General features: G+C 42.8%; 1 protein-coding gene across 3 annotated transcripts in view; it reads right to left on the reverse strand.

Annotated features, from left to right (window-relative positions):
* The window catches only part of LNPEP (leucyl and cystinyl aminopeptidase), a 102,530-nt gene extending 82,671 nt beyond the window's left edge, over positions 1-19,859 (reverse strand). For all 3 annotated transcript variants that reach the window (XR_003511724.1, XR_003511723.1, XM_027545543.1), the window contains exon 1: positions 19,739-19,859. Coding sequence is in view for 1 of the 3 variants with exons in the window: in XM_027545543.1 (XP_027401344.1) it covers positions 19,739-19,757 (19 nt within the window). In the remaining 2 variants the exon portion in view is untranslated. The remainder of the gene's footprint in view (positions 1-19,738) is intronic.
* Positions 19,860-24,853: the final 4,994 nt, after the last annotated feature.

A 24,853-nucleotide genomic window follows, 5' to 3' on the forward strand; every position in this document is an offset into this window, starting at 1 on the left:
ACTTGGCTTAACTCAACATGTAGATGCCAGCGTGTACCTGTTTACATCTCATCACAGTTCATCATATGTCTTATTTGTGGAGTAGGGCAAGAGAAGACAGTTTCTCCCCCCCTACCCACCCATGGGTTTTATTAAGAAATAACTGGCATACATCACTGTATAAATTTAAGGTGTATAGTATGATGTTTTGATTTACACATATTGTGAAATGATTACCACGATAGGTTTAGTTAACATCCATCATCTCATGTAGATGTAATTTTAAAAAAAGAAAAATATGTCTCGTGACGAGCAACTCATAGGATCTACTCTCTCAACAACTTTCCAATCATATAGCAGTCTTAACTACAGTCATCACGTTGCACATTACACCCACAGTACTTATTTACCTTACAAACGGAAGTTTGTATCTTTTGTCCACTTTCTCCAACTTCCCCTCCGAAACCCTTACCTCTGATAACCACAAATCTGATCTCTTTGAGTTTGATGTGTGTTTGTGCACGGGTTTTTGTTGTTTTTTTTTTTAAAGATTCCATATATAAGTGAGATCATACAAAATATGTCTTTCTCTGACTTCTTTCACCTAGCCTCTAGGTCCATTCATGTTGTTGCAAATTGTAGGATGTCCTCTTTTTATGGCTGAATAATATTCCATTGTGTGTGTGCGTATACACACATACATATAGGTACATATATTATATGCATATATACATACATACATGTGCACACACACACACACACACACACACTCCACAACTTCTTTATCCATTCATCCACAGAAGAACATTTAGGGTGTTTTTCGCGTCTTCACAATTATAAATAATGCTGCTGTGAACATAGGCGTGCAGATATTTTTTGAAGGGCAAGACAATTTAAGTAGATCAATCCCAGTCATTCACAGCCCCAAAGAACCCAGAGGGAAAAAGAGGGTTGATTCTAGTTCTCTTAAAGGTCTAGATCATTTTATAGCAGGACAGGCATGGGACAAAGGATTTTCTATTATTCAATAGATCAGGACAAGTAGAAAAAAAATAATTGAACTTATAAACTTATAGGCCTTTAGTTCATCAAAATTAAAGTAAGTCTAAGAATTCACCAAAGGACTCAGAAGATAAATGATATACCCATATTATTGAATGTTGGAGGCAGAGGGTTTTGGGAAAGAGCTTGTTAAAACCCCGAGTGCCCATCAACATACAACTAGTTTAAGAAGATGTGGTGGATACACACACACACATATATATATTACTTAGTCATAAAAAAGAATGAAATATTGCCATTTGCAGCAACATGAGTGGGTCTGAAGAACATCATACTTAGTGAAGTAAGTCAGACAGTGAAAGACACGTATTACATATCATTCACATGTGGAATCTAAAAAATAACACAAATGAATCTATTTACAAATCGGAAACAGACTCACAGACATAGGAGACAAATTTATGATTACTGAAAAGGAAAAGGGAGGATGGGAACAGGGATAAATTAGGAGTATGGGATTAAGAGACATACATGACTACATAACACAGATAAACTACAGGATTTACTGCATGGCACAGGGAACGATACTTGGTATCTTATAATAACCTATAATAGAAAATAATCAGAAATGTGTATATACGTGTGTATGTATACATATTAAAAGATGCCTGCTCCTTGGAAGGAAAGTTATGACCAACCTGGACAGCACATTAAAAAGCAGAGACATTACTTTGCCAACAAAGGTCCATCTAGTCAAGGTTATGGTTTTTCCAGTGGTCATGTATGGATGTGAGAGTTGGACTATAAAGAAAGCGGAGTGCTGAAGAATTGATGCTTTTGAACTGTGGTGTTGGAGAAGACTCTTGAGAGTCCCTTGGACTGCAAGGAGATCCAACCAGTCCATCCTTAAGGAGATCAGTCCTGGGTGTTCAATGGAAGGACTGATGTTGAAGCTGAAACTCCAATACTTTGGCCACCTCATGCGAAGAGCTGACTCATTTGAAAAGACCCTGATGCTGGGAGGGATTGGGGGCTGGAGGAGAAGGGGACAACAGAGGATGAGACGGTTGGATGGCATCACCGACTCAATGGACATGGGTTTGGGTGGACTCTGGGAGTTGGTAATGGACAGGATGGCCTGGCGTGCTGCGGTTCATGGGGTCACAAAGAGTCAGACACGACTGAGCGACTGAACTGAACTGAACGGATGTATACATACATAACGTAATCACTTTGCTGCATACAATATTGTAAACCAACTATACTTCAGTAAATAGGCCTGGCAGGAACTAATATGTGTAAAATGACTGCTGCAAGTAGAACATCACAGTTTGGCAACTGTCAAAAAATAACGATAAAGTCGTTTTTATTTTTTAATAATAAAGAAGAAAACCTTTCAGGTATAAACACAGAACAGATTAAAAAATCAGTAATTATTTTTAAAGCTAATTTAAGAATTTTAAATAATTCTGTGTCTTCCCGAGCTTACAACTATCCAGAGATGAAATAAATGACTGTAGAATATTCAGATAACAAAGGCATCTGATGTGTGGTTTGTCGGATATGCCTGGCTAGGCCATTTCCTTCTCCTGTGACCTAGATCTTGCTTCAGAAACTCGCTACCCCAATTCCAACGGCTCCACTTTCTACCTTGTATAAAAGGTATTCCTAAGATATTCCTCTCCAGTCTCTACCGAAGACAGGTTTAACGTGCAGAGTAACAGTTCTCGAGATGCAGTATGGGTACCACTGGGAATTTCTGATACTCTCTCAGCAGGTCTTCAAGGGTAAAACTATTTTCATAATCAAATGTTATTTCAGTTTTCACACTCATTCTCTCATGAGTGTACCATGGAGATTTCCCTAGCCTATATGACACTTTATATAACACACTGAACACAGAAGCAAATCTAAAAATCCAGTTGTATTCTATTCTGGCAGACATTAAAAAAAATTGCAACAATGCAAAATAATGCCTCTCACTAATATTTCTGTTTTGGGAAATTAAATATGTTGTTTATGTTAATATGTAAAAGGTTTTCGTTGTCATTATGAAAAATATTAATATTTTTTAAAAAATCTTTCAGTGTTAATCTCTAACACAGTGAGTATTGAGAGATATAATCCACATAAACAAAAGCTCTTAGGGGTCCACAATAATTTTTTAGAGTATAAAAGGGGTCCTAGACTAAAAAGTTTAAGAAGAGTAACACTGCCTTCAAAGATGAAGAAAAAAATCCCCAAACTCTTCAGACATCTTGCATCTTCAAGCATGCAAGTCTCAGTATACTGCTGGAAAAAGCACACGGAGTAAACACATACAGTAAGGAAAGTGCAGAAGGTCTGAATCACTCCAAAGGAGGGCAGGAAGGGACATGGGGTTTTAGACTACCCTGGATTCCTGGGTTCAAAAAAAAAAAAAATCTTGAATTTAACTACATATGCTCATTTGAGCATCCTCAGGTAGGAATGTAGCCTTTAATAATTTGTCCCTGTGAAAAAACACAGTCTTCTTCACGTGATGGTGTACAGGATTATCCAAAGTGAAGGTGGCCCGTGATGGACTGAGCAGTTCCTCCCGCCATCCCCAGCTTCATATACTGGAGCACAGATCCCCAGTGAGATGTGTTGGGAGATAGGGCCTTTAAGGAGGTAATTAAAGTGAAATGAGGTCATAGGAGCAGGGCTGAAAGGACTGGCGTTCTTATAAGGGGAAGACACAGAGCTCCCTCTGTACGTGCAGAAGAAAGGCCACGCGAGGACACAGCAAGGAGGCCAGCATCTATCTGCAAGCCAGGAAGAGCCTCTCACCAGAAACCAACCACGCCAGCACCTTCCACTTGAACTCCTAACCTTCACACTCTCAGAAAATTTCTGCTAAGCTACCCAGTCTGTGGGACTTTAGACACCCCGTCTGTGGTACCCTGCCTGCATACTGTTTCCATATGAGCATCCATAAATATACCGAGTAAGAGGGTGAAAATGGGAGAAGGAGACACTGAATAGATACCTGCAGCTCACACACCATAACTGATGCTATGTGGACACTAAGGAAATGTTGAAGTGTTGTTATTCTCAAGATGTCACCTACTTTTTTTTTTTTTTTTCTTTTTCTCCTTTGATTAGTGTCAGGACAGAAACAACCACATTTTTTCCCTATTGGTTAGTGTCAGGTCTAAAATTCATGCTTTCATATCTCAGTTCATACTGTAACTAACTCATACAGTTAGCTATTATGTTAAGAGAGCCCCACCTCTCAATGGCTCTAAGATTGACAGCTATGATACGGTTTCACCTCCTTTACTCTTTCCATGAGGGTCACAGGAAGGCTTATGCAAGACCCGTTCATGCCTCTTACCAATCCAGGAAATTCCTTTTTTTTTTTTTTTAAAGTCAAATCTAACTGGCTTGGGAATTGTTTCAGAGGCTCTCTAACAAAGGGCAAAATACCCCAGTGGCAGGTCGGTCAGCAGGCCCTACAGCCCTGCAGGAAAAGAAGCTCATTTAACTGAACCACTGTGGTCTCAAATCCACAGCAGCTCTCCAGCTGTGAGAAAGGCCCAGCAGATGAAAAGGATGAGGGAGGAAAATGTTGGATCAGTCTTACATTTTGATTTTAAAAATGCTTCAGAGTAAGAGACTCCCTCCCTCTCAGCATTGTCTTTCCTCAAACACAGAGACCATGTCTCATTTGGCACTATCTTCCCTGTACAAAGCACATTCACAGTAAGTGCTGAAACACAGCAAGTGCTCAAAATGCATTTCAGTGGTAAGGGAAGCTGAATGAAAATTGATAAGAATATTCAAAAAAAAGTGACTTGAAATTACTCTGTTATAGAGATATTTATAGAAAAAGGAGAGGCACTGAAATTCAATGTTACTTGAAAAAAAATTTAAAAACCCTCTAAATTAAAAGAGCACAGGGACAACCCAGAGGGATAGAGCGGGGTGGAGGTGGGAGGGGGGCTCAGGATGGGGGGACACATGTATACCTACAACCGATTCATGTTGATATATGGCAAAAACCATCAAAAGTATTATATGGTAATTATCCTCCAATCAAAATAATTTTTTTAAAAGGAAAAAAAAGAGCACAAAGCAAAGTTCTTATCTAAATGTTTTAGAGGTTGTCTGATGTAATATTAGTTTCAGATTAACATTTACTGAACTAATACATAGGAAGCACCACATTAGGTGCAAACTCTGCTGCTGCTGCTGCTAAGTCGCTTCAGTCGTGTCTGACTCTGTGCGACCCCATAGACGGCAGCCCACCAGGCTCCCTCGTCCCTGGGATTCTCCAGGCAAGAACACTGGAGTGGGTTGCCATTTCCTTCTCCAAACTCTAGTAGGAACCAAATACAAGAAAACTGTGTTTTTATCTGTTAAACATAACTGATGGTTCCTGGCTGAACAAGCATGTATGTTCTTCACACAGAACTTGAAATGTGGTTTGAACCACTGAGAAAACGAACCCTAGACAAGTGGTATTTCTGCTTTCATAACATACCTTATGCTTCTGTGAGCATCCCTGGGAATAAATGTGGACGCCCGTAACTTACTCCTGTGGGAAAACGCTATCTTCTTAACCCTGAGGCATCCCAGGGGCAATTACAGCTCACAGTGAGGAATTCCTCCACTCTGTTCCCATGCAGTCCACTCACGTGGCCACCAAACACTTTAAGTATTATTCCTTACATCGTTCACCTTGCTGTTTGATGAAAATCACTACCTTCTATGTTTCAGAAGTTCAAAATATTGTCCTTACGAGAAAAAACAGATAAAAACTATGTTTCAGAAGTTCAAAATATTGTCCTTACGAGAAAAAACAGATAAAAACAGATCTAGAGACTCCTGGCAGGGATGAAGTAAGGAGGTAACTGCCATAATTCAAAATAGATTCTCAGAGCCAAAAGCTGCTGCCAAGTTACATTTAGTTAGCAAAAAAATAACAGTAAAATAAGTGTCACAGTCACTAGCAGAAATACAAATTCACTAGTAAAACCAGCTTCTTAGTACGCTTCCTGTGAGGATACATAACAACATAGGTATGAACTTAAATACCTATTAAACTATAGACATCTTTGTTTGCATTCCTGACATCTATGATATACACAGGCTTCACTGTCAGTAAATGAAGTTCCCTTATCCTATACTCTCATGCTAACACTATGCCCTCTATGCCCTTTTGGTCTTTAATTCCTCACTATTTCAACCCCCACCTAATACATTAAAAAAAAAAAAAAATATATATATATATATATATATATTTATAAAACACCTAAGACTGAATCAAACAAGTTCTACTTGTACGAATAATGAGGTGTTATGTATAACATTTGCCTGCAGGAACCGGAAAAACACACCTAAGCCAGAATTAAACAGGATGTAGAAATGAACAGGTCTTCTCTCTTAGACAACACTTCCCTGAAAGTGTCACAAATGTGTAATCATTATTAATAAATATGAATTGGAAAGAATCCTCTCCTATAGTAGCCTCAAGTCTTTAATGTTACTAAAACAAGATGTAAGAAATACATGTTCCCCAATTTTCAAAATCTCACTATGGCTGGAATATGCCAAGTGAAAGTGAAAGTCGCTCAGTCTTGTCGGACTCTGCGACCCCATGGACTGTGTAGTCCATGGAATTCTCCAGGCCAGAATACTGGAGTGGGTAGCCTTTCCCTTCTCCAGGGGATCATCCCTACCAAGGGATCGAACCCAGGTCTCCCGCATTGCAGGTGGATTCTTCACCAACTGAGCCACCAGGGAAGCCCGGAATATGCCAAACCACCCCCCATATCTTAAACTTCGGTGAATATAAGAAAATGTTTTGAGTTACTGTACATATTTTAGTGTTTTATCTAAAGATATTAAAACCTCTTGGTAACATCCTAAGATAAGAATCACAGAACTAGTGAGTGAGGAGCCAGGATTTAAAAGGAGCGGTCTGACTGCTCTTCACCATTACAACATACTACACAGTAGTCTTACAAAATGAGGTAGATTCACGGAGAGATCTCTAAAATGAAAAATAAAAGTACAAACCAAATGTATCTAAGGAAAGTGGTGTGGGATGGGATCTGGCCTTCTCAAAGTCTGAAAGTTTTTGAAGGGCATGTACTGATTTGTGCATCTGTATACCTTAAAAAAAAAAAATTAACTCTGCTAGAATATAAGCTCCTCAAAGGCAGAGACCATTCTGCATTCATAGTTGTACTCCAACTTTAAGAATAAAGCTTGGAACAAGTAAGCATACGGTGAAGGTATTTATTTGAAGAGGGTTATCTTTTTAGAAAGAGAGAAGTAGGAATGTATCAAACACTAATTTAAAAAATACTTGTTAATTGAGGCAGTTTAAAACAGTATGCAAGAAAATCTGTACTCAAACATTCACAGTCTTCTCTGACCCACTCCTGACTCCCCAGTAGAAGAACGCAGCAAGGAGACATGGAAAACTAATTTTGGTTTGTTATATTTTTAGTCTTGGGTGATAAAAATAAGAGATGAAGAAAAACTGTGAGCATGATGTAAACAGGAAAAAATCCAAAATGAAATTAAAAAGGAAAATAATAACAAAAAAAGAGAAGACAGTAATTGAGTAGGTTTGAAGCCCATCACTACCTGGTTTCAATAAAACAGAATTAAGCTCAAAGCACTCATCTTCCACAAAGTTTTTGTCCTATATATTTCTGCATTTATTTTCTCTGGTTGCTATCCATTAATATACAACCAAGAGAAAACAGAAAATTTATAATAATTTACAAGGTTATAATAACCACCATTTAGTTCTACTGAAAAGCCAGCACTCAAAAATATTTGTCAGTTCCACATCGGAAATAATCTAGTTAAACAACTCTGGCTTAGAGGACACCAAAAAGCATCAAGTTATCAGTGTAACATATTCCATGGACTGAAAACACAGACCAACAGTTCAGCATACGAAGAGTAATTAGTTCCTTTATCCTTCTATTTATTATTATGACAATGATCAGATTCACATAAAGATATGCCATTGTGGTCACTTAAAAGTTAACCAATATCCTTGTGGAGAAAAATATTATTATTTTAGTTTAATTTTCAATTTTCTTTTCCTTTTCTAGGCTGCTGCTGCTAAGTCGCTTCAGTTGTGTCCGACTCTATGTGACCCCATTGATGGCAGCCCACCAGGTTCCCCCATCCCTGGGATTCTCCAGGCAAGAACAGTGGAGTGGGTTGCCATTTCCTTTTCCAATGCAGGAAAGTGAAAAGTGAAAGTGAAGTTGCTCAGTCGTGTCCGACTCTTAGCGACCCCATGGACTGCAGCCCACCAGGCTCCTCCATCCATGGGATTTTCCAGGCAAGAGTACTGGAGTGGGGTGCCATTGCCTTCTCCGTTTTCTAGGCTAACTTATTTTACCCTAATATTTATATTTGTATCAAACTTGTTCCCCAATCAAACATAATCTTTATTTTACAAAATGTTTCTAAAAATCTTTCCTCATAACAAAGGTCCCACAGTCCTTGACAATCCTCAAGGTACCTCTTTGAGAGATTTAGCTATAAAAAGTAATTGAAAATGTCAATGATGACTAAATATTTATGTTCATTAATCTCTCAGGCAAAGTTACAAACCTTATAAGATCTAAAGTTAAAAAGCTTGTTTTTAATTTCAACTACCTAAATGTTGTTTCAAAAAATATTAACTGCATTTAATTCCTTATTTTAAAAATGGCATTAGGCATAAGAAACACCTCTGAGTGATTTAACAGAGAACGCATATCACTGCATGAGATTTGCAGAAGAAATTTATAAGAACTCTAATGTTCTTATAAACATTGCCTGTGAGTTAGAGAATACCTCAGTTGGTGAATAAATCTGCTAGACATGATCTCAGATGGATTTGAACTAATACTTACTTTGCTGATATTTCTCTGAAATATTTTTCCATCAGACTGATAAAACACAAGGTAAATGAAAGGACCAAATCTATAGCAAAAACTTTGCCATGAAAATACAACTTACTGAGGATCAATTTGATTTTCATTAACCTATTTAAAAAAAATAGTGATTATAAATCAGGGACTGAAACCACATTTTTTCTACCAATAGTCATTGTCACTTGATTAACTGTCAAGAAAAGATTCTATGCATGAATTCTTCAAGTCTTTATCTCAATAGCATCCCACTGTAATGAACAAGCACACCCAAGGCTAGCCACACTTTAGTGAACATGTGCTTCAGTTCATGTCAGTTCAGTTCAGTCACTCAGTCGTGTCCAAGTCTTTGTGACCCCATGGACTGCAGCACGCCAAGCTCCGCCCCCCACCCCAACCATCACCAACTCCTGGAGTTTACTCCAACTCATGTCCATCAAGTCAGTGATGCCATCCAACCATCTCATCCTCTGTCATCCCCTTCTCCTCCTGCCCTCAATCTTTCCCAGCATCAGGGTCTTTTCTAAGTCAGCTCTTTGCATCAGGTGGCCAAAGTATTGGAGTTTCAGCTTCAACATCAGTCCTTCCAATGAACACCCAGGACTGATCTCCTTTAGGATGGACTGGTTGGATCTCCTTGCAGTCCAATGGGCTCTCAAGAGTCTTCTCCAACACCACAATTTGAAAGCATCAATTCTTCAGCACTCAGCTTTCTTTACAGTTCAGCTCTCACATCCATACTGGAAAAACCATAGCCTTGACTAGACGGACCTTTGTGGGGGAAGTAATGTCTCTGCTTTTCCATATGCTGTCTAGGTTGGTCATAACTTTCCTTCCAAGAAGACCTTCCTTCCTACATTGACCTTCCTTCCTACATTGAATTATTCTTCTGTGTGCTTCCTCTAAACAAAAAGTTACGAAGTCTCTGGGAAGCCTGTATGAATGCTGATCGAAGTGAGGTTGCTATTTTAAATGGCAATGCATTTCTTATTTCCCCAAACACTCAACACTCTATGCTCAGTCTGAGTTGTTTTCTTAATCTAGGCATCAAATCTACATACTAAAAGGACAGTATCAGTGGCCCAAAAGGTTTAGGTACTAAGCATTTAAAAAGCAGAAAAACTACTGCTAAAAGTATAATGGGAAACCAGCCCAAACTTATGGGCATCAACTTGATATACCCAGGATACCCATCAAGTCCCAGTGGCCTTACTTAACCCTTTTGACAATTATGGGACAAGAAGAAACTAGACAAATGTAATACTACTTGTCTTCAAATCACACTTAGCTCTCTTTAATCACTCCCACTAAACTCCATTTCTCCATCAAAGAGAACTCTGAAATGGTGTAATGGTGTTGAAGTGATGAGTATTCTAACAACTGTTTTAAATCTTATAAAATAACAATTTCAGTTGTGAGGAATACATTGACCCAAACCTTCCTGCCCACCAGAAAGTTCCTCTATGGCACCGAAGGACACCCGAGGCAGTTGAATCTGGCAAACAGACAAAAGGGGCTGCCACACAGCCCAGGCATCATCTGCTTGTGAGATCCAAGGAGCAAAGAAACACACCCAATCCTCAGGGGTCCAGTTCTCTCACTGGATTTCCCATTCTCCTGTTCTCCCAGCTTATGAAGCTCTCTCCCCTGTAGAAACATTGGAACACCTCCTTAAACACCCTTCTTCCCAGATCACCGGCTTTGGCCTCCCCAAATAGCACAGAGGCCTGGAGAAGACTCTTGACCATCTAATCCCGTCATCTAGAGAAGTCCAGACAATTGGCCGGAGTTCTGTTTTGATGACCACACTCTTGAACTATGTGGCAGAAAAGCCTGGGACGACATTCATTAAGGAAAAGAGCTTCAGAGGGTCTTCGACAGTTGAACTTGATTCTGCACCGTTTTTTCAAATTCCCTTGGAAGACTCAATTTTCTTTATTTGGAACTGATTTCCTCCTAGTCTTTTTTAGATGCGAAGGTTGGATTTTTTTTAATTGATTCATTGTTCTACCGTAAGCATCGGTACAAAGGTGAGTCAAAAGCAGTCAATAAAGAATAGCGACTGCCACCATGATCATCCCATGGTGGGTCAATGAGTCACTAGCCTTCTTTATAGTTTCTTCTTGAGATCTGAAACATTCAGGAAAGCGAACAACACTAACTTACAAGCAACTGTGACTTTTCTGACTAGAAAAATACACAGTATGATTAAACTCATAGCAAATGTTTTTTTGCCATCCCTCAAACGCCAGCCTTAACTCATTCATCCCCTCTCTCCTCAATTCCTTTTGTCCAACCAGACCCATCTGCTTCACCTTTACAAGCCCAACTCTTGCCTTTCAGCCTCACACAAGTGTGTCCTACTCTCCAGAAGAGATTCATTTCTAAGCCAAAGACTTGCAAGGGTCAAGGTATTGACCATTTTGCCTTTTCGATTCCTCCTTACCTTAAATCTCCATATACCGCTCATCTTTATGACTAATTCTCCTAAGTCCCGATTTCCCCTTAAGATCTTTGGATTCAGAGTCTTACAGGCACTCCCAGGAATAATCACAAACAGATTACAATAGTGAATCGGGTTACAGGAGAATCCTGACTACTCTTTCATAGACACAGAAACCCATATCTATTGCACAGAAATACCAGGGCAATGAGCAGCCTTCTCTATAAAAACCGCTAGATAAAAACGGAGCTGAACCACCGTGGGCTCCAGAATTTTCCTCATTTTTCATTCCTACTTTTCTGTGAATACTCTTAAAGGGTACAAATCCAGGAATTCAAATTAAAAAAACACTGTTTCTCAGGTCGCTCCAAAATTATGGAAAGGTGTAGTAGCATTAGCTCCAGCTCCAACCTCCTACAGTTTTCAAGACATGAGGTAACTAATTAACAGAATATGGCTGCACTGTCCTCACTTCAAGTGCCAAGAACCACAGGCTTGATCCAGCTCCATCCCAACTTCTGGGGTAATTGTGGCTAGACTTCTCTGTATTTCAATCTCCTAATGTTTTCACAGAGAGGGTCAGAATGCTGCTGTTTCCTAACAGGAGTGTTAATCAATAGAAATGTAAACTTACTGCTGACAAATGTTATATGAACAGGTTACAAAGACAATCGAACACTGATAAATACGATTTTTGACAACGTGGTCACAATATTCTCTGGACTCCAGAGAAAGCTTGAAGAAAAAAAAAAGTATCTCTTTAAGAATACTTGCCCTGAGGAAGTACTCTGCCTGTACCTTGAGACCAGAGCTCTCCTGATCACTTATCTAGACCATCTCTAATCCTGAAAACAAAAGGGAAAAAAAGAGGAACAAAGCCTTTTAAAATCTTATTCCAACCATTGTTGAAAACTAGTGAATTTTGTGAGCTTCCCTGGTGGCTCAGTTGGTAAACAATCTGCCTGCAATGCAAGAGACCTGAGTCTGATTCCTGGGTAGGGAAGATCCCCTGGAGAAGGGAATGGCAACCCACTTCAGTATTCCAGCCTGAAGAATTCCATGGACAGAGGACCCTAGTGGGCTACAGTCCATGAGGTCACAAAGAGTTGGACACAACTGAGCAACTTTCACTTTATTCACTTTATTCATTTATTTAATAATTAGAAAACTGTCCCAAGTTTTACTGCTTTTTTAACTTCCATATTCTATTATTTTCATATTAGCATGAAAACAAGACTAGACTATTCCCTTTCTTTTCTCTTATTGAGGTTCAGTTCAGTTGCCCAGTCATGTCCGATTCTTTGCAACCTCATGGACTGCAGCACGCCAGGCCTCCCTGTCCATCACCAACTCCCAGAGCTTACTCAAACTCATGTCCATCGAGTCAGTGATGCCATCCAACCATCTCATCCTCTGTTATCCCCTTCTCCTCCCGCCTTCAATCTTTCCCAGCATCAGGGTCTTTTCAAATGAGTCAGTTCTTCTCATCAGGTGGCCAAAGAGTTTCAGCTTTAGCATCAGTCCTTCCAATAAACACCCAGGACTGATCTCCTTTAGGATGGACTGGTTTGATATCCTTGTAGTCCAAGGGACTCTCAAGAGTCTTCTCCAACACCACAGTTCGAAAACATCAATTCTTCAGTGGTCAGCTTTCTTTAGACTTCAACTCTCACATCCATCCATGACTACTGGAAAAACCACAGCCTTGACTAGACAGACTTTTTTGGACAAAGTAATGTCTCTGCTTTTTAATATGCTGTCTAGGTTGGTCATCGCTTTTCTTCCAAGAAGCAAGTGTCTTTTAATTTCATGGCTGCAGTCACCATCTGCAGTGATTTTGGAGCCCCCCAAAATAAAGTCTCTTTCCATTGTTTCCCCAACTATTTGCCATGAAGTAATGGGATCAGATGCCATGATCTTAGTTTTCTGAATGTTGAATTTTAAGCCAACTTTTTCACTCTCCTCTTTCACTTTCATCAAGAGTCTCTTCATTTCTTCTTCGCTTTCTGCCATATGGGTGGTGTCATCTGCATATCTGAGGTTACTGATATTTCTCCCAGCAATCTTGATTCCAGCTTGTGCTTCGTCCAGCCCGGCATTTCACATGATGTACTCTGCATACAAGTTAAATAAGCAGGGTGACAATATATAGCCTTGATGACTCCTTTCCCGATTTGGAACCAGTCTGTTGTTCCATGTCCAATTCTAGCTGTTGCTTCTTGACCTACATACAGATTTCTCAGGAGGCAGGTCTGGTGGTCTGGTATTCCCATCTCTTTCAGAATTTTCCACAGTTTGTGGTGATCCACACAGTCAAAGTCTTTGGTGTAGTCAATAAAGCAGAAGTAGATGTTTTTCTGGAACTCTCTTGCTTTTTTGATGATCCAGTGGATGTTGGCAATTTGATCTCTGGTTCCTCTGCCTTTTCTAAATCCAGCTTGAACCTCTGAAGTTCACGGTTCATGTACTGTTGAAGCCTGGCTTGGATAATTTTGAACATAACTTGGCTAGCGTGTGAGATGAATGCAATTCTGCAGTAGTTTGAACATTCTTTGGCATTGCCTTTCTTTGGGATTGGAATGAAAACTGACCTTTTCCAGTCCTGTGGCCACTGCTGAGTCTTCCAGATTTGCTGGCATACTGACTGCAGCACTTTCACAGCATCATCTTTTAGGACTTGAAATAGCTCAACTGGAATTCCATCACCTCCACTAGCTTTGTTCATAGTGATGAACTATGAAGGCCCACTTGACTTCATATTCCAGGATGTCTGGCTCAAGGTGAGCGATCACACCATTGTGATTATCTTGGTCATTAAGATCTTTTTGTACAGTTCTGTGAATTCTTGCCACCTCTTCTTAATATCTTCTGCTTCTGTTAGGTCCATACCATTTCTGTCCTTTACTGTGCTTATCTTTGCATGAAATGTTCCCTTGGTATCTCTAATTTTCTTGAAGAGATCTCTGCTGCTGCTGCTGCTAGGTAGCTTCAGTTGTGTCCGACTCTGTGCAACCCCATAGATGGCAGTCCACCAGGCTCCCCCGTCCCTGGGATTCTCCAGGCAAGAACACTGGAATGGGTTGCCATTTCCTTCTCCAATGCAGGAAAGTGAAAAGTGAAAGTGAAGTCGCTCAGTTGTAACTGACTCGTAGTGACCCCATGAACTGCAGCCTGCCAGGCTCCTCCATCCATGGGATTTTCCAGGCAAGAGTACTGGAGTGGGTTGCCATTGCCTTCTCCTCTTTCCCATTCTATGGTTTTCCTTTATTTCTTTGCACTGATCACTGAGAAAGACTTTCTTCTCTCTCCTTGCTATTCTTTGGAACTCTGCATTCAGATGGTTATATCTTTCCTTTTCTCCTTTGCCTTCCACTTGTCTTCTTTTCTCAGCTATTTGTAAGGCCTCGTCAGACAACCATTTGCCTTTTTGCATTCTTTTTTTCCTTGGGGATGGTCTTGATCCCTGCCTCCTGTACAAGGTCACGAACCTCGTCCATAGTTCTTCAGGCACTCTGTCTATTAGATCTAATCCCTTCAATCTATTTGCCATTTCTACTGTATAATCATAATGGTCTCCCTGTCCTATTCTTCCACCATCTTGATTTAGGATCAGGTTAGCATTAACTGATAGCAGGTCTATGGGGCTTCTGCTAACTGCCTAGCAGAAAATCTCCTTGTAAACAGGCATTCCAAAAATGGTATTTGCCTGATTCCTGAGAAAGAAATCACTGTTCTTATTCTCTATATGATAATTTCCTTATAACCAATCTTCCTGGTTCTGTCTCTTTCAAGTTGAGTTCTCAAGAATCATCTACAGATAAATAATAATCACTGGTTCTAATAGTTTCTAAAATATGATATTTATCTTGTCTTAAGATACTTTTTTGGGGAAGTTGTCATGTACAGAACTTTTCCACCTCTGCTTTCCAGTTAACAGCTGGACTGGTTTCTAGTTACAGCCTCAACCTTATACTACTAAATGATGTTAATATTCAAATCCTATATACTCCTATTTCCCTTAACTGAAATAAAGATGTAAGACAGAAATGTAAAAGCAGAATTTAACTTATATCCTATCATGTAAACTATTATCTTCCATTTTAAAGGTTTTTTCTCAATGTGGTAAGTTATTTCAGAACAAAAGAAACTACAAATGAATACAGTGCAGTAAGCTCACATAGCTGAGCTTAGATAGATGCTAAAAAACCTTTTTTTTTTTAAACAAATGCTAAAAAATACTTTTTTAAAAAACAAATGCATACCTGTAGGATTGGAGTAGGAAATAGCAATCCACTCCAGTATTCCTGCCTGGGAAATCCCATGGACAGAGAAACCTGGCAGGCTATGAGGTCTAAAAGAGCTGGACATGACTGAGCACACACAGGCACATACCTAACAGGATAACTGCTATTTGTAAGATTAAAATGATGAAATCACAATTTTATACTGCCTTATAATTCACGAACATCTAATTCATTATCCTGACTTCCCATTTTGGAAGTTGGGAAATACTTTCACTTGGAAGCCAATCTGAAAACAAAAACAGTTTTATAAAGACAGGAAAGCCCCCCTTGTTAGATTACATACCAGGATGTAGTATTAAAGTGATTCTTAGGGGCTTTGGGAAAAATAAAACGATTTAAATTGTGTTTTCAGTGCTGGGGCTTCAAAATATCAATGCTTTTCCACCCTCTGGAGATTTACGTTGGGCCATACCACAAACTAGAAAGCATTTAAAAATAGACACACACACACATATGGAATTTGCTTATCTAGTAAAGTTCTCAAAAGCTCCCTCCTGGTGAATACTTTTAGTACACTAAAAATAAAGTGTAGATTCCTAGACTCAACTTCAGACCTTCTGAATCAGATCCGGAGGGTGAGCTCTGTATCTACATTCCTTAACATAAATTTAAGTTATTCTAAAATGCCTTAATCTTATGTGCAAGTGAGGACAAATAAAACTAGGCAGTCATCAAATAATTGCTTGCCCTAGTGACAGTGAAGTCGCTCAGTCGGGTCCAACTCTTTGCGACACCATGGACTGTAGCCTACCAGACTCCTCCATCCATGGGATTTTCCAGGCAACAGTACTGGAGTGGGTTGCCATTTCCTTCTCCAGGGGATCTTCCCAACCCAGGGATCGAACCCGGGTCTCCCGCACTGCAGGCAGACGCTTTACCCTCTGAGCCACCAGGGAAGTCCCTGTACATTTATCAAAAGACCTACAGAGTTTCTATTTTTTGTTTGTTTGGTTTTTGGTAATACAGCAATCACTGCTTCTGAATAGTTTCACTTCTACCTGCCTAACAGAACATAATAGCTACTACCAAACCAACCTTGACTACTAGTCCAGCACATTCCTCTCCCCATAAAAGAAAACGCACCAAATATCCAAAGCCAGACTGGATGTCCTGTCTTCAGCACAATAGTCAGCAGTCCCTACCAAGGGCAACACCAAAAATATCTCCTGAGCCAAATGGAAATTCTTGGCAATAACGTCTCTCCTTGTAAGCCCTTTCTGGAGATCTGCATATTAAATGGACTGCAGCAGTGACAGGTTAACACAGGATGGTCATCAAATAAATCCATTATTGGCAGGTAGAGAGCAGGGTCCAAGAAAAATGAGCCATACCAGCAGCAAGTTTTGACAGAAAACACCGAAAACAGAAAAGGCCTTACTGGAATAGATGAGTATTGAAAACCAAATTAGCAAAACAAACTAAATTTGCCTCCTTTACAAATTTACCTCTTATCAGGGAGAGAAATCATTGACAAGATTTTAACTGAAACATACACGGCCCCGACTTACTGAAACTTTTCGATAAGCGCTCACACCTCTCTCCGCATATAGAGATATATGACAAAGTGTAAGTGGTGACAATTTTATTAAAAGAGAATGAAAGTGTAACAAAAGCCCACGCCATACTTGATAAACCCTCCAATGATAAATTCTATGGGTAATGAAATATTCTGCACCAGAACACTGAGACCTATGAGAGAATTAGATGTACGTATTCTTTGCTCTCAAAAGGATTAAGTACAGAGATAAGTGTACTTTCCACTATACCATGTCCTGTTTGAAGACAATAGAAAATTCTACAGCTATTCAAAAGTTCCAAAATAACGAGCCTTCCTTAAACCCAAAAAGCACCGCAAAGTGCTAGGACCTAATTTCTTGTTGAGGCTTCCCTGGTGGCTCAGTGATAAAGAATCCGCCTGCCATCTAGGAGATCGGGGTTTGATCCCTGGGTCGGGAATATCCCCTGGACAAGGAAATGGCAACCCACTCTTGTATTCTTGCCTGTGAAATCCCGTGGACAGAGGAGCTTGGCAGGCTACAGTCCTCAAGGTCACAAAAGAATCGGACACGACTTAGCAACTAAACCAATCAACCAATTTCTTGTTGACTTTAGATGTTAGTTTCTATTCCCCTTGCTAAAAGATGCTAGATAAGGTTCCAAGGAGTAATTACTACATTAACTAAAATGATACACTGCTCAACTATCTCCAGCACAGATTCTGAAAATCTGTAAGACAGGAAAGGATTAGAAATCCAATTTCCTATACAAAAGTTGAAGCACTGCTTTTTTTTTTTTTATTCTCCTCTCTGGGACTTTTTCATTGCCCGTCAAAATATGACAATTTGCAAATATTCACATCCAGAGGTACATATTCTAAAACTATTCTAAGATGGGAGAAAAGGCTCCAACTTTAAGACTTGAGAATGTACTTTAATTCTACAGGCACAGGTTCACCAAATCAGCTAGCAATAATCTTAACCAAATGCGTGACTCAGCCTTGTTGAGAGGAGTTTTTTGTTTGTTTGTTTGAATTTAGAGGAAACTTCACATTTAAAATCCTACCAACACGGAAGCTCCAAGCTTTCTACCTAGAACACAGGATAAGCCTTAGGATACTCACTGGAAAGGATTTAAGAATCTGTATTAAACGTATACTTTGTATACTAAGCTTCCTTTTAGCTCAAATCATCCTTATTTTTCTTTGCCAACTTTACCAGACTACTCTTAGAGCCTCAGTAATTACAAATAGAACCTGAATGAGAAAATTCAGAATTAAAGCTGTCATCATTAAACCTAATTAAACAGTACAGACAGGAAGATGGCAGTAGAATAAAGCATTCTGAATTAGGGATGGGGAGAATATAATTAGTAGTTCGCAGTCCCAGGGATGAAACACAGCATACAACAAAGTCTGACTCGGGTTTGGGACATAGTGGACAATGTCTCTGTCTCCCGGGTGGCAAGTGACCCACCCTAACAGAGGAGACTCTGCCTTCTATTAATGCGACAAACTCTCTACCTTAAGTAACCAACCACCCGCAGGAAAACACATGTCCACTCGGAGACTGAACTCTCCCATTTCAGCGTGAATTCTCCCTTGCTGGCAGTTTTCCTACTTTCTGTCCCCAAAAGGGAATCTATACACTCAACACCGCAAAATGAAAGACATCTCACCCCTACATGGCACTTGTGGTCCAAACAAAAGCCACGGTTTTAAGGAGGGTGGGATGGATTCGCTCCCTTCGGTCAGTAAAAGGCTGTGGCTGTTAGCCGAACCTCCTGCAGGCTCCGGCTTTGGACACTCGCCTCAAGTCACACTGTGATATCACCGTGACGGTCCCTTGATATTTAATGAGTCTCGACTGAAAATAAAAAAACCGATCTTATTGGGAGCCAGGGAGAGGAAGCTTGAACCTCCTGCGGAATGCCTCCGCAACAGACGGGGAGAGCAGCAATGCGGGCAGGAACCTCCCCGGCGTCCAGCCGGGGTGATCCAGCTTTTCTGCAAGTTTTTCTCTACCTTCCACTGAATTAACCTAACAAGCCTCCACCCCTCCACCCAGCCCTATCAGAAAAAGTCACACCGGCAACTCGCCGAAGGGCAGGGGGACAGCTCCGGGCGCGCCACCCAAGTTGAGGGTTTGACCGCCCGTTAACCCTTCCCGCCCCAAAGCCCACTCTGTACTCGGGGCAAACCCAAGCTGTGCCAACTTTCCCGGCCGCCCCCCCTCCAATGCGCACCGCAGCCCAAACTTTGCAGCTCGCCCACCTGGCTGCGCAGAGGAGCGAGGTGTCCGGGACACCGGGTGTCCCCACCCGGGACGGGCGGTGGCGCTGACCTTCACGCCAGCAACCCCCGCCCTCGACCCCCGAGCCTGGCGATTGCCGCCTCTTGCCCCCTCCCCCAGGCCTCCAACAGCCTCCCCCCCGGGTCCCCTACACCAGCACCACCCCCCCTCACCGCAAAACCTCTCGCAGGAAACCTGCGCTGGAGGCGGCTGCAGCTCGCCCTCGCGTGTCACGACTCCCCACGACCCTCTGGGCCCCGGGAGAGCCCGGCTCCCAGCCCCGGCCTCCCTCCGGCCGCGCCTACTCACCATTGGTGAAAGGCTCCATTATTTGCGGCCCCCACTGCCCCGGGCCGCGGCTCCTGAGAGCGGGAGCGCGCGAGCTTCCTCCTCCGAGAGCTCCGAGCGGCCCTGCGCACTGAGCATGCCCGGCGCGGCGCCCAGGGCTGCCGGGGAGGTGCCGCGAGGGGCGGCGCCCCTCCGCCCTCTCTGGGATCCGCCACTCCGGGTTTTGCAGACAGCTGCAGAGAAAGCCGGGGAATCTAAGGGGGGGCGGCTCCTGGGACGGGGCGGGCCTGGGAGGGGCGTGTCCAGAACAAGCCCCGCCCCGGGCAGGAAGGCCGGCGGGCTCAAGCTCTCGCTCTCTCTGGTCCAGCGCTCGGAACCGTGCTCAGTCCCTTTAAAGCAAACGGGATGGTCTGTCCCGTCTGGCAGGTGTCCCGGCTCTAGACGCCGGGAGCCCGGCACCACGCGCGTAACACATCGCCCCACGGAGCGGACATTCCAGAGATGGGACGAGAAACACAGGCCACAGACGAGGCTGAAACACACGCCCCTCCTGTTGAGCCTTCAGTTAGGGTGATGGGATGCAGACCCAGTGGGGTCGCTGGTTCGGATGGCTGGGTGAGGACAGAGACCTGGGTGGGAGGTGGCCACGGGCGCCGAGATCTGAAGGCAGAGTAGGTAGCAGGCTGCGAGTGCAGGGCGCTCCGCTGACTGCCCAAGCTTCGAGTTTCCCCGGGGGGGTCCAGCTCCCCTCGGCAAGTCTCCAAGGAACAGGCACTCTGGGTCGTCTCCGTAGGCTACTCGCTTGCCGCATAGTGGTCCCAAGCGATCGGTGGCCTGGAGACTGAAAGTGAGTGGGGGGGGGGGGGCGGTGGGTACCGCCGGGGTCAGGCACCTGGGGTCCTGTCCCCAGGGAGCTAGCGGGTTTGGGGTCGCCGCCTCTACCTCCTGGTGCAGGCAGATGACAAAACGCGGCGCTGGATCCGCCGGGGCCAACTGGCGCCGCAGGATGTGGGCAGAAGGCCTGGCCCCGCGGAGCCTTAAATCAACACCTGGCGAGGCTCCCCCCTCCACTACCACCACCCCCCAGGGTGTCGCCGCTGCGGCCCGGCCGGGAGGAGCTAGGCCCGAGAAACGGAAACTCCCTCGGTCGCCCCAGCCTCCAGCAGCCCCCCAGCCATCACTGTTTCCGGCGTCAAACCCTGGGCAGGACGGAAACAAATCGGGGGGCGCCGTGAGCCCCGGGGAAGCTCGTCTGGGCCCCCGGCTTCTTCATCCCTTGCTCAGAGGGTGCATCGCCGCCACGGCGCGGAGATTGCAGCCCTCCCAGGACGCGGCCACCGCCTCCCATCCCCTCTTCCGTCCTTTCCCCAGCGCAGCCCTGGCCCCAGCAGCAACTTGGCTCCCGCGACGCCTCCCGGCGCCTGCCAACTGTCACAGGCTCTCCTCCGAGGCTGTCAACAGCAGGGTGTCGCGTGCAAACAAGCTGGAAGCGAGCGCAAACAGCCTGGGCAAACGGGGACGGCCGCGGCGCTGTTTAACCCGAGTGGGAATTTAGAAATTAGATTAGATTAGATTAGATTAGAAATTAGAAAAGCTGCGTGCAATTATTGTATTTTGCAATGTTTCATTTTAAAGTGTCGATCGTATTAAATCGCCCACTTCCGCTTTGAAACCTCCTGTGGATACCAACGACACTTAGAAGAAAATTGAAACTCTTTGCCTGAACTCTGGGACCGCATCTCCTACCTGTGCCCACGATGCTTTGTCTACGGAGGCCCTTCTGGCTGTTCCTGAAAGTCGCCAAGTTACATTCAATCATTCCTGTAACGCGTTCCTCGTGGATGAACTGTTCCTTCTGCCTCGTGCTTTCCCCTGCTTGTTCCTTCTTGTCTTTCGGTGCTCAACTCAAATGTCATCTCTGCAGAGCTCTTCCCTGACCCCCCAACGGAAAATAGGTCCGAACATGATCTGCTAAGTAAAGACTGAGCCCTGCTTTATTATCTTTACAGCACCAGCACTGTCTAAAACTGTGTTTTTGTTCCTTCTTTCATTATTATCAATCTCTCTTTCCAGAATGCAAGCTCCAGGAAGACAGGGTCATTACCTTCATAAAGGGCTGTATCCTAAACCCTAGGATTTGTGAATGGATGCCACAGTATTTAGAGTTCTAGTTCTCCTGCAGTGTTGAAAACCCTTCCAGAAAACATTTGTGTATTGAGTGATGTGTTTGTGATCAGTACAGAGAAGGTCTGTATCATATGACACTTCAAAGCTGCCCTCTTCTCTTAGTTAGTTAGTGTTAGCTGCTCAGTCATGCCCAACTCTCCGCGACCCCATGGACTGCAGTCCACCAGGCTCCTCTCTCCATAAGATTTTCCAGGCAAGGATACTGGAGTGGGTTGCCATTTCCTTCTCCAGGGGATCTTCCCAACCCAGGGATTGAACCCGGGTCTCCTGCACTGCAGGCAGATTCTTTACCTAGAGCTACAAGGGAAGCCACTTCTCTTGACATTGTGTTAAAGATAATCAGAGCCCTTAGGCTGCCTCCTCAGCAACCGCCCCCCCCCCGCCCATCCCCCCACACCATGTCTACTTCAGAACCAAAAATAGGAAGCGAATCACAGGGGCTGGTACATAAGTGTTCAAATATTATATAGTATTTGTAGTGCTGGATTTTGTTAAAAGGACCCCACACATTGTATTGCTTAGACAGGAGGCTCTTACCTATATTTTGAGTTCAGTTCAGTCGCTCAGTTCAGCTTAGTTCAGTCGCTCAGTTGTGTCTGACTCTTTGTCACCCCATGAATCTCAGCACGCCAGGCCTCCCTGTCCATCACCAACTCCCGGAGTTCACTCAGACTCACGTCCATCGAGTCAGTGATGCCATCCAGCCATCTCATCCTCTGTCGTCCCCTTCTCCTCCTGCCCCCAATCCCTCCCAGCATCAGAGTCTTTTCCAATGAGTCAACTCTTCGCATGAGGTGGCCAAAGTACTGGAGTTTCAGCTTTAGCATAATTCCTTCCAAAGAAATCCCAGGACTGATCTCCTTTAGGATGATCTAGTTGGATCTCCTTGCAGTCCAAGGGACTCTCAAGAGTCTTCTCCAACACCACAGTTCAAAAGCATTAATTCTTCGGCACTCAGCCAACTCTTTGCAACCCCATGGACTGCAGCACACCAGGCCTCCCTGTCCATCACCAACTCCTGGAGCTTGCTCAAACTCATGCCCATTGAATCGGGGATGCCACCCAACCATCTCATCCTCTGTCCTCCCCTTCTCCTCCCGCCTTCAATCTTTCCCAGCATCGGGGTCTTTTCCGATGAATCAGGGTCTTGTCATGTTCCTTTGGAGTTATTTTTGCAGTCAAAGCACTTAGAGATATTTACAACTCCACAGCTTGTTAAATCTCCTCACCTTACCTCACCTGTAAGCTGGAGTCTGTCATGCTTTTAAGTGTGAAACACATTAGCTTGTGTTTGGTTTTAAATATGTCAATTCTGCAAAGACTTGTAAAAATGTTTCACCATTGCACTAACAAATATAGGTGGATCATCATATCTTTTGTGATTTCTTTGGCATAAAGACAAATAACTTCTTTATCTTCCCTTTGCCAACTTTTGCCTCCTGTTCCTACCCAGGCGTGGGTGTGACCACATGCGTGCACACACGTGCACACACACACATATGCACACACACACATACACGCGCGCACACACACACAAATACGGAAGCACCATTTAAAGACTAGTGGGTTTGTATTGGAGATAGAAAGAGTAACAAAAATCAAAATGTTTCAGAATCTTATCTACCCTCAAAAGAATAAAAATTAATTTTGTTTTGTTTTAGTCTGGGTTTTTATTTTTTGGGTACTATTTTACATCTCACTTCATAAAGCCTTTCTGAGGGAACACTGTTTCACAGACTCAAGCTGAAACCCATTATATTTCAGTCTCTAACGTCCTCCTATCCTCCCACACAGAACTTCCTCTTTAGTGAAGGGCATAATACTTTAAATTATCATGAAGTAATTATTCGCTATCAGAGGAGATAGTGTGACATTATCTACTATACTCATTTACTCTTTTCAGAATCCTTGATGTCTATTTAATATTTGAAAGCCAAAAATTTGGAGAGCTAATTATAATGTATAATAAATAACATGAAAGGCAAATATGAGCTCCTTGAATAACAAACAGTATTTAGTTATAAAGAAGCAACAAACTTGCTAATCAATGAAAATAGGAACTTTTTTCATCAAAATAAAACACTTCCTATGCCATGGACAGCTAATCCAAGCCTTGTTGAACAGATGAGGGAATTTAAGTCTAAGAGGTTAGAGGATTTACTCACAGGTGGCAGACAGGATGGAGCTCAGGTCGTATGTGCTCTACACCAGAACTCTGGAGCTTTCTGTTTCTTCCCTATCCCCGCAGGGAAATTAAAGTCAATGACAATAATCCACGGAATGGATATGAATTAAAGAGAAATATAGCTAACCTGAGGCTACTGGATGGCTATTTCACTGTTTAATTGATACTCCCATATAATTTATTGATAGTCCACATCAAATTTAGGTTTAGCATTATTAAATAAGCTTTCTAATGACTTTGAAATAGACAATTAAAATACATTAATTCAGTGCACATATTTGAACATGATATTTATTCACTTCTTGAATAAATGGTGGATGCAGCTTCCTAGCAGGACACAGGTGACCACCGTGAAGTCTCCAGTCACTTCAAGGACCGGAGGAGTTGACATCTCATCACTCCAATAACCTATTTGCAGCACACATACCCTGTATCTGTTATAGCAAGTTGAGAAATGTTTAGAGCACAGAGGAAAGCAGAATGATTATCCAACAGAGTTCTTTTGTAACTTGTGCATGCGTGCTCAGTCATTCAGTCACGTTCAGCAGACCCCACAGACTGTAGCCTGCCAGGCTACTCTGTCCATGGGATTTCCCAGGCAAGAATGCTGGAATGGGTTGCCATTTCCTTCTCCAGGGGATCTTCCCTAACCAGGGATTGAACCTGTGTCTCCTGTATTGGCAGGAAGATTCTTTATCACTGAGACAGCTGGGAAGCCCTTGTATTGCATGCGTGCTCAGTCGCTCAGTGGTGTCTGACTCTTT

The sequence above is a fragment of the Bos indicus x Bos taurus genome, chromosome 7, assembly GCF_003369695.1.
Source record: "Bos indicus x Bos taurus breed Angus x Brahman F1 hybrid chromosome 7, Bos_hybrid_MaternalHap_v2.0, whole genome shotgun sequence".
NCBI classification, from domain to species: Eukaryota; Metazoa; Chordata; class Mammalia; order Artiodactyla; family Bovidae; genus Bos; species Bos indicus x Bos taurus.